Source organism: Diprion similis, chromosome 4, assembly GCF_021155765.1.
Source record: "Diprion similis isolate iyDipSimi1 chromosome 4, iyDipSimi1.1, whole genome shotgun sequence".
Taxonomy (NCBI): Eukaryota; Metazoa; Arthropoda; class Insecta; order Hymenoptera; family Diprionidae; genus Diprion; species Diprion similis.
Window position 1 is genome coordinate 22,573,773 of NC_060108.1, and position 9,366 is coordinate 22,583,138.

The following is a 9,366-nucleotide window of genomic DNA, read 5'->3' on the forward strand; positions in this document are numbered from 1 at the left end:
ATTTTTTCTAAATATGCTACCAGCTACTTTCACGTGAAATAGAATACCCAAAACTCAAAGTTTTCTGAAAGTCCTGACACGCCTTGTGATCTGGGGTACATTACATTTATATCTTTGGTCTGCGGGTTTGCCCGTAAACGATTTTGGCCATCTCACTTATCTCTTGATATTTTGCTGTAGTTTATAACTTGGATTCGCGTTACACGTCGCTGCCACACCATCAGCGACGGAATCACCCGATTGCCGTTCGAGATGACTATACGTAAGTGACTTACGGATTTTTTAATATTATTTGTTGATTGGCTCAATTGATTTCTGTAATCTAAAACTAATGCATTGGACATCCGTCTAATTGCTGAAACACATTGGATTTGGTTCACCACTAATTTTATCGCTTGGACCACAGGCACACGCCAGGTATCGGCGCGCACAAGTTTCACACTAAGGCAGTCAAGTGGAACATGGCAAGAAAAATCTGCGAAAACGAAGGCGCACATCTCGCTATTGTGAACTCAGCCAAGGAAGCGCAAGTGATCGGTGATCTTTTTGCGAGATCTGGTCCGCACTTAAATTCGCAAGACTCGAACTACGCTCACATCGGATTTCACGACCTCTACGAAGAAGGAGAATTCGTTACCATCGACGGCAAATCTCTGGCAACCGTGGGTTACTACGAGTGGCAGAGCGGAAATCCCAACAACTACGGAAACAATGAGAATTGCGGATCAGTGTACAGAAATGGCCAGCTCAATGACATTACTTGTGCGAAATCTGTTGCCTTTGTTTGCGAATTACCGGATGTAAATTGAGAATCATTTTTCATTCGAATTCGATCCGAATAAATATTTGAAATATACATAAATGCATATTCGACGAACGAGTCTTTATATCCCTGATCCAAATGACAAATGGAATATCGACGCGTGTCGCCAGAAAATATGAGACATTGACGTTGATTAGGTCGAAAATTAAGAAAAATATGAAACTCTGTTCTTGATTACACCGAACGTTCAAACTCATTCGAACAGATAAGCCGGCAACTTTAATCAACTTTATAATATCGACAATATTTATTTGAACTGGTCACCGGATCGAGACCGCTGCACGCAGGCAACTGCGTTGCTGGTTTCTTCCACTCTTATTACAGTCCGACACCGAAATAAATGCGCTTAGGACCGCGAGAGGAAGAATTTCTCCGAGAATCGCCATACCTCCACCACACCCTATTCCCTACGTCTCTCTCCTTCTCTCTTTATTTTAATCCGTGACCTCTCAATAAGCGCGGTTACTCTAACACTCGTCATTATGTTAATCTTCAAAGAGCGCGCTCATTCAGAGGTCGCGATACGAAGTTCAATTCGATCTGAAGTCTCAGTCGGAGTGGGATATACTGGCTTGGGATTCCCGAAATGCTTATTTCGAGGTTGGACTGTATTAAGGTCAAATGTACGGTATCATTTGCACAGTATCGCTTGACGAAAAAACATTTCAAAGCAAAGAACCCAGCTAAGCAGAGAGTGACCTGCACTTAATCGAATATGGCAAGTATTGTTGTAATTGGAGTTATGTTCCTCACACTGGCTGCAATGGTGAAAGAATTACCGGTCGATGCCACGGCGAACGGTGTCCTATTGCTTGCCATACCTTGTAAGTAGTTTTGGTTGAACATTTTTTGAATTTCCGCCTTTGATTTTTGTGAAGACGTCGCGAAAGCCTTTTCCCCAATTTTCAAATCGAAAATAACTACATCTTTCTATACCTATACACAGCAAGCAAGATCTACTTGCCAGACAAGCTTTTATGGTCGATTAAGTTGTACGTATCTATACGTGATTAGATACCGTTACTAAATTCTACAATATGGCGGTCAGAGTTCAGACTTAATCCACTGCAATTTCGTGGCGTGATGTTTAGCTTTATTTCGTTTCAGTGCAGACAACAAATGACGGAGCCCCTTGTCTAGTACGTGGTCAATCATTAGTCAAAAAACGGGACGATTACACGTAAGTCGAGTAGTTCGGTCCTCAATTGGTCAATTCCAATTTAGGCATGATTTCTGTTCTAAACACTGTCAACCTCACTATCGGCAGGTACGTACACGGTTTGGGTGGCTACAAGCTTCATACGCGAGCAACAACATGGGTTGAAGCACGGTTAATCTGTCAAGAAGAAGGCGGTCACCTGGCCGTCATTAACAGCAACGCGGAGGCGGATGCCATTGCTCGGGTCTTTCAAAAAGGAGGCCCAATTACTGGCTCAAACTATCAAGGAGACGCGCTCATTGGTTTTCACGACCTTTACCGGAAGGGTGAGTACGTCACTATTCACGGAGAGTCATTGGAAAAGGCTGGATACAACCTCTGGCACAGTGGACAACCCAACAATCTAGGTAACAATCAAAGATGTGGAGGGATATGCACTGATGGACGTCTCAATGATCTTTGGTGTAACGATCAACGATTTGGGTTTATATGCGAAGTTCCAGCGGCTTAAGATACGGTCACAGCGTTGAAATATAATACAGGATTTATAAAACTTCATAGCTTCTCATGTCATGTACTAGAGCCATATACTAGGCACTCCTTACTTGATATGAAGTAAATGTCCAAAAATTATTCTAATAATGTAATAGCAGTGAGTTGTGTAAGTCCGTATTACTAAGTATGTCCAGTGTTTCTTATAGTTATTGATAAGATTGAAATTATTGTAGAAACATTTAAAAATCAATCAGAATATTTGCGAGTACTCAATTAAATGATGAATGAAAATAAGTATTCAAAACCGCTAAATTTTGTGTTTTAATTACTATCACATGGTCATAAACTTGCGTCATTGACACTGTTGAAGAGCACCTCGCCAAATATGGTCTGCATCAAAATTCTTGGTACATAATGTCGCTATGACATCAAATTGCAGTATCCCATCTATGCGTCAATCGCCAAATATTTAAGAGGGTCCCGTAGTCAGTTTCAACGTCGTCGTATACGTCGATTTCTAAATAACGAAAAAAATTCGATCATATCACAAAGAAGGTATTCCAACTGAACAATCATTGTAATTAAGGAAAACAGCCTTGAGAGACGCATTCAGAACGAACTTTATCGAGGTCAAAGATAAAAAACGTCGTAATATAATATTCAGAATTTTATACAAGAGCATAACTGAAGATAATAGAGATCAGAATATAGAGTCTTCTTGAACGCCAAGATATCGTTGAAACTTTCATTCGTCTAATTGAGGCTCAAAGCAGACGTCAAGACTGGTTATAGTCTTCGATACATCTATATAGCAGGAATGGCGATAATTTTGGTTCTACTTCAAATATCGTTGTGTATTACACTGGCGATGGCACAACAGCCTGCATCCACTAATACTAACGAAATCTGGCTTTATTTACCGACATTGGGTGAGTGAAATTCATGAAAAATATGCTGCTGCTCATTTTCACGTGGAATAAAATCTCTGAAAATCAGGGTTTTCTGAAAGTCTTTGCACGCCTTGTGATCAGGGGTACTATATATACCTTCGATCTGTGAGGTTTCTTGTGAACGATCTTTGCACCCCCTAGCTCTGCAACCAACAAATATTTTTGAGACCTGACGCGTGTTAAACTGGTCCCATAAATTTGCAGTAACTCATTCACCATTTGCAAAGGCCACTTGCCTCACCGATATCTTGATATTTTATTTGGGTTTGTACCTCGGATTTGCGTTTCACGTCGCTGTTATCTCACCAGCGACCGAATCAGTCGATCACCATCAGAGATGATTACACGCGAGTATTCACTATCAATAGATGATCTTATAATGTGTTGATGTATTTAATTTATGTGTACGCTTTTAAAGAAGTCTCATTATAATTAATCTATCGAAGCATTTACGCAGTTTACTGAATACCCAACACATGTAGATACGTTCCGGGAATCGGTGCCTACAAACTTCACACGAGAGAGGTTCCATGGAACAAGGCTCGAACTACTTGCGAGGAGGAGGGCGGTCACTTGGTCATCCTCAACTCCGTTTCCGAGGCGAAGAAAGATTCTGAACTTTACAACAAAGCGGGAAGAGTTACCGGGTCAGCTTATTTATTTTTGGTCAGTGTTGGATTTCATCAGTTTTACGAAGAGGGCCAATTTGTAACCATCCATGGTCAGACGTTGGCGAAGGCTGGCTTTAGCGAATGGTTGGACAGAGAGCCTGACAGCTCTGACGCTGGTCAACAATGCGGATCCTTGGAAAGAACAGGTCGATTGTGCGACCATGGTTGCAGTGCTCCATTGGCATTCGTATGTGAGCTACCGATTTATTGAGAAAAACGCCGAACAGGAGATTAATTTTCATTATTGGATAGTGTAAGATTAACAGCCATAAGTGTGTAATATATTAGAATTGGTACTGACGTTAATCATGTAAAGATGGTCAATAAAACGATTTGGTTCGATAGAAATTTACGTGCATCGTCCACCAGACTTTAGTTTCTCAAACAGGCGTCCCGGACATGCAGAATGAAATCAATGCAGTTCGACCAAATCGAATCATCGGAGCTCTTTATGGTAGAATCAGTATAACGAAGAAAGTGAAACAATTTATTGAATTTTAGTCAGATAAGAAAACAGATTTGAGAAAAATTCGTCAGAAAAATAACAAAAGAACTATAAGGTTTACGTAGCTTCAAGTATGCACGAACAAAGTAAAGAAATAACAAAAATAAATAAAATATAAGCTAAAGGATACAAATTTCCGTGATTTATGATAACTTATTTGTAGGCTACGCACTTTAAGTTTAATATTTTTCGTTATTTTTTAATCGTTTATGAGGTATCTCATAAGCGTAATGATAAAATTATAAAGGTCATAACGTTCAATGTAATATCTCAAAGACAACTGCCAATATTTGCCAGATCCTTTGCGATAGTGACAATGACAAATTAAACACTGTATACCCATTCTATACGTGCACTTTACGCGAACGCAGCGATACACTTACAACCACGGTCCCATACGACAACCTCAACCGACCACCTAATAACCTCTGCATTTCGCCCGATTGTGATATCTGATGCGTATGTGATGTCTGATAACAATGAGAGACATAGAAGCGTATCTTCTCTTTCGATCCACTCAGCCACGCGTTGGCGATGACCGCTAATTGTAAGCTAAAAATAATCAACGCATCGAATTATCGGGTCCAACAGAATAATCAAGCACAACTCGATTGCATCTATAAGAATTAATCGATCAAACGAAAATACGAATCCGACTTACGTCTAATTCTCTTTGATTACTATCGTCTTCGTTCAAACTACTGTTCAACTTTATTCCATGGAAAATCTTGAGAACTATTCTTGTTGGCTTGTTACTTATGGCTATCTTTTGTAAACTAACTTGACTGATTTAAACCTTGGAAATTCGATCGGCAAAATGAGACTGATTGACCTGGTAATTCCTTTGACTTGAGCCTATTTTTCTATATCCTAATTCCCTTAATTATCGTTCGCCGCCTTGAATACCGCCATTCTACCAGTTCGTGTAAGTATCTGAGTCTAACCGGCCGTACAACGAATTCTCTATTTATTAATATCGCATAGGATCGTACCTTGGTCTAAAAATTGACGCTGAAGCGTCTGGCGCGCAACGGATATCTTACATTGTTGTTTATTAGAATTCGGAATAATTAGAGAATCGCGCCAAAGTGCCAACGGAAAGTCACAGTATCTTACAATTACTGATAAAGTTGAGATTATTATGCGAAACATTCAAAATGAGTTAGAATATTCACGAATGCATATTTAGACCAGATGTTTATTCTCTGTAAGCGTTTAACAATTAGTCTCATGACTGCGAAGATTTCTGACTGCGTATTTAAGACGCTGTAGAAAGTTTTGTTGTACATGTTTCTTTGTATCCGCAAATAACTCTGACGCTATTTGGATACGATAACGAGTGTTGTAGGTTCAAGTCGAAAGAGTTTCTCACATCGACGGTATTTGAAACAGCCTTATCCAAGCTTATATTTTTATTGAAAAACCCACTGCACGAGATAAGAACTATCAACGTTACGGAATTTTATTGCAAAAGGTCAATCGTATTTCTCGCCAAAACTAACTTTATTGCGATGACGTAAAGACATTAACTGCACGTAGTCAAAGCGCGTGTCGACTCAAGGAAGAACAAAATGTCGTCCGCGCTGCCGTTGTTAGTTTTTGGGCAAGCGTATTTCCTCACCCCAGCCTTTAACACCCAATCGGTAGCACCTAATTTCACCTCGCTTCCAAACAACGACCTCACCAAACGGGATGACTATACGTAAGCGAGTTTATTCCGTAAGAAAATACGTCGATGAAACTACGTTTCCTTTTTTTTTTTTTTTTTGATTGGCACAAAACTCTAACTCATACGAATAAGGTTTCGTGAAACAAGATATTTTTCCGCTCATTGAGATCGATTGTAATCGGTATTTTCTCAGGTACTGGTTCAAATAACGTCAAGAGTTGTTGTTCTTTGAAACACCCCACGCTCCACAATTTCTTTTTTTTTTTTTTTTTTGTTATAATCTGAAATAATTCCATACAGCTATCTTGGCAGCACAGGGAACCAGAGTTGTTATCCAATTTTCAATCTAGTGATTAATTATTAGAATATGCCATTAATTTGCAAAGATCAGTTAAATAAAAAAGAGATACAATAAATGTACATTAAAGATTAATATCAAAGTGACGTTGTTCGAAGAAAATTAAGAAACAAAATGAACACCATAGATTCACTAGTAGGTTGTAAATATTTGTCTCGTGAAACTTTGTTGACAGTTAAACCTTAAAGTCGTTCCAAAATTTTCGAATATCAGTGGCAAGTGCCCCTTGGAGGATAAAAATTTTGCTCCACAACTTATTGATTTGTTGTCGACGACTCACTCACCATGACTGGTTCTCATTATTTGTAGGTACACGCCGGGAATCGGTGCTCACAAGGTTCACACTCAATTGGCTTCTTGGTCCGACGCTTGGGTCAAATGTCGAGACGAGGGTGCTCACCTAGCCATCGTCAACTCTCAGGCTGAATCGAAACTTATCGTTCAACTTCTGGCAAAAGCGGATCCTGTGAAAGGTGGCAATGTTGCGGACTTTGTTCACATTGGTTTTCATGATTTGTACCAGAAAAACCAGTGGGTTACAATTAAAGGTCAATCCCTGTTCGAGGCAGGATTTAGCGAATGGTACCAGGGCGAACCTAACCGCCTGGACGGAAATGAGCATTGTGGATCGATCCACCGAAGAGACGGTAAATTGAACGACCAAAGTTGCACCTCTAAGATGACCGGTTTTGTTTGCGAGTTGCGCTCCGCTTAGCTACGTTGTAAAATCAGATATTGATATTATTATCCACATTGTAAATCTACGTTACAAATGATGTATTGTTGGCAATTTAAAAAATTGTAATAAATATTCGAAATTAATATTGTTCATTTTAATTATCATCACATGGTGATAAAATTTTATTACTTTCGCTATCCAAGAACACCTCGCCAAACATGGCCACCGTGAAAAGTGTAGGTTTCAACGTTTGCGGTTTTTGCAAGGCCTTCGATTAGGGATAAAAAAATTTATTCTTAGTTGACTTGACCTGAAAGATGGAATTGTTAAGCAAGAGATAAGAACCGTGAAAATTCAAGAATGCACTCACGAGCAGGGTCATATGAGATTGAAGCTAATTTGCGTTTATGTCGATGATGTTTATACCTGTAAATATTTTACTGACGAAACTAAAGCTTCGTGATTCCAAGTAGTAAGTTAAATCATGAAAGTTTAATGGAAATTTGTAATCGGGCTATATGGCATTCAAAAAAGCGACACAATTGTGGATTAAAATAACACAGACAATCACTCAGTCATATTATACGTATTATGAAAGGCTTTTATAAACGATGTACTATTGGCAATAGGTGTCAGGTTGATATAAATATGTTTAAAACCGTTATTAGCTGTTTTAATTACTATTAGATGATCACAAATTCGCACAGTTCTTGATATCGAATAGCGAATCCGTAGCGAATGTGGGCACTATTAAATAAGTCACAGCGGAATTTTGTTCAGATGATAAATACTGAAACTGTACTGATGAACAATTTAAAAAATACATTTTTCTACATTAAGATTATACAAAATGGAACACAGGATATTTGGGTGCTTTGGTAATCGCAAACAGCCGAAACTTCGAAATCATTATGGAATCATAGCTATATCTATATACAACAAATGATATCTAACGTTTCGCCGGGACAGCCTTGAAATACCGAGCACTCGGATCATTTTACTCGTTTTTATGCAAAACACTGTAAAGCAGCGGCGCAATTATCTGATCCATATCTGCTGCGGTTTCGAAAATAAATTGACACGTGATCAAAGGTCAATATGATAATCCTCTTATCCATGGTGACTTAGACCGCCAAGAACGTCTCTCTCGACAGCCTGAAGCCGCATTCGGTTACTGCTATCATGGCGTCCGCACTGACACTCATTGTACTCGGCACCGTTAATTTTTACGGCGCAGTGCCCAACAATCAATCATCAGTTGTCCCCGGACTAAACTTGACATCAACCACCAACATTGAGGAGCTGATCTCGCTTTACGCTAGGCGTAAAAATTACATGTGAGTAAATATTCCGCACCTGAACAACTTGCTCGTGATTCGGTGCACAGTTTTGTGTTCGGTCGCTTTACTGCATCAGGTCCGGTGTACATTGAATCTAATTGCCGTTGGTATTAGAAGACGGATAGGACATTTTACAGTAATTATTGCAGATACACACCTGGCATCGGTGCTCACAAGCTGCACACCGCAACATCCTCTTGGAATATGGCTCGGCATAATTGTCAAGATGAAGGTGGTCACTTGGCAGTCATTAACTCCGCGGACGAGGCTCAAATCATCGGTCATCTCGTCGATACAGCAAACTTAGATATGATTTGGATCGGTGCCCATGACTTGTTTAACACTGGTGAATTCGTCACCGTGCAGGGTGAATCGATATTCAAAGCAGGATACAACAGTTGGGAGAGAGGAGAGCCAAACAATGCGGAGAACGTAGAACATTGTGTAACGATTAAAAGAAGCGGGAGGCTAAACGATAGGAATTGTAGAGACACCCTCAGCTACATATGTGAGCTAAATTACCTCCAGATCTACGGACAGAAATGATCTGTTCATGCGGCAACTGCCCTAACTTTCAGTTATTAAGTTTCATAACTATTGTTGTAATATATCAAATAAGAAAAATCGTATATAAATTGTCTATTTTGTGAAAGGATTCTAGTAGAATCGAATAAAAAAAAAAAAAAAAAAAAAAAAAAAAACGTTGTAACGGATGAG

The 9,366-nt window shown here is 39.4% G+C and overlaps 4 protein-coding genes across 6 annotated transcripts; all 4 read left to right on the forward strand.

Annotated features, from left to right (window-relative positions):
- The first annotated feature begins 1,521 nt into the window (after window positions 1-1,521).
- Window positions 1,522-2,530, forward strand: LOC124405405 (hemolymph lipopolysaccharide-binding protein-like). Of its 2 annotated transcripts, none has more exons than XM_046880273.1 (3): window positions 1,522-1,647; window positions 1,931-2,003; window positions 2,091-2,530. In XM_046880273.1, exons 1-3 carry the CDS (start codon window positions 1,539-1,541, stop codon window positions 2,491-2,493), a joined length of 585 nt encoding a protein of 194 aa, XP_046736229.1. In that variant the 5' UTR covers window positions 1,522-1,538; the 3' UTR covers window positions 2,494-2,530. The 2 variants fall into 2 exon arrangements, with proteins under 2 accessions (XP_046736229.1, XP_046736230.1); XM_046880274.1 differs by having other exon boundaries at window positions 1,936-2,003.
- Window positions 2,531-3,204: 674 nt separating this feature from the next.
- LOC124405935 (hemolymph lipopolysaccharide-binding protein-like) lies at window positions 3,205-4,599 on the forward strand. The gene is made up of 4 exons (XM_046881206.1): window positions 3,205-3,406; window positions 3,796-3,808; window positions 3,910-4,285; window positions 4,444-4,599. The coding sequence occupies exons 1-4, from the start codon at window positions 3,295-3,297 to the stop codon at window positions 4,597-4,599; spliced, it is 657 nt and encodes a 218-aa protein (XP_046737162.1). The 5' UTR covers window positions 3,205-3,294.
- A 1,561-nt stretch (window positions 4,600-6,160) lies between these two features.
- LOC124405407 (hemolymph lipopolysaccharide-binding protein-like) lies at window positions 6,161-7,446 on the forward strand. The gene is made up of 2 exons (XM_046880275.1): window positions 6,161-6,305; window positions 6,940-7,446. Exons 1-2 carry the CDS (start codon window positions 6,175-6,177, stop codon window positions 7,343-7,345), a joined length of 537 nt encoding a protein of 178 aa, XP_046736231.1. The 5' UTR covers window positions 6,161-6,174; the 3' UTR covers window positions 7,346-7,446.
- A 920-nt stretch (window positions 7,447-8,366) lies between these two features.
- LOC124405191 (hemolymph lipopolysaccharide-binding protein-like) lies at window positions 8,367-9,248 on the forward strand. 2 transcript variants are annotated; one of them, XM_046879884.1, is made up of 2 exons: window positions 8,367-8,646; window positions 8,787-9,248. In XM_046879884.1, the coding sequence occupies exons 1-2, from the start codon at window positions 8,492-8,494 to the stop codon at window positions 9,193-9,195; spliced, it is 564 nt and encodes a 187-aa protein (XP_046735840.1). In that variant the 5' UTR covers window positions 8,367-8,491; the 3' UTR covers window positions 9,196-9,248. The 2 variants fall into 2 exon arrangements, with proteins under 2 accessions (XP_046735840.1, XP_046735841.1); XM_046879885.1 differs by having other exon boundaries at window positions 8,799-9,248.
- Window positions 9,249-9,366: the final 118 nt, after the last annotated feature.

Excerpts from the sequence above, each read along its gene's own strand:
- LOC124405191 (XM_046879884.1), top strand. The coding sequence starts at position 8,492 with ATGGCGTCCGCACTGACACTCATTGTACTCGGCACCGTTAATTTTTAC. Across the intron at positions 8,647-8,786 it reads GCTAGGCGTAAAAATTACAT|TAATTATTGCAGATACACAC; the intron begins GTGAGTAAATAT and ends GACATTTTACAG.
- LOC124405935 (XM_046881206.1), top strand. The coding sequence starts at position 3,295 with ATGGCGATAATTTTGGTTCTACTTCAAATATCGTTGTGTATTACACTG. Across the intron at positions 4,286-4,443 it reads GCAGTGCTCCATTGGCATTC|AAATTTACGTGCATCGTCCA; the intron begins GTATGTGAGCTA and ends TTGGTTCGATAG.
- LOC124405407 (XM_046880275.1), top strand. The coding sequence starts at position 6,175 with ATGTCGTCCGCGCTGCCGTTGTTAGTTTTTGGGCAAGCGTATTTCCTC. Across the intron at positions 6,306-6,939 it reads ACCAAACGGGATGACTATAC|GTACACGCCGGGAATCGGTG; the intron begins GTAAGCGAGTTT and ends CATTATTTGTAG.
- LOC124405405 (XM_046880273.1), top strand. The coding sequence starts at position 1,539 with ATGGCAAGTATTGTTGTAATTGGAGTTATGTTCCTCACACTGGCTGCA. Across the intron at positions 1,648-1,930 it reads CCTATTGCTTGCCATACCTT|TGCAGACAACAAATGACGGA; the intron begins GTAAGTAGTTTT and ends ATTTCGTTTCAG. Across the intron at positions 2,004-2,090 it reads AAAAAACGGGACGATTACAC|GTACGTACACGGTTTGGGTG; the intron begins GTAAGTCGAGTA and ends CACTATCGGCAG.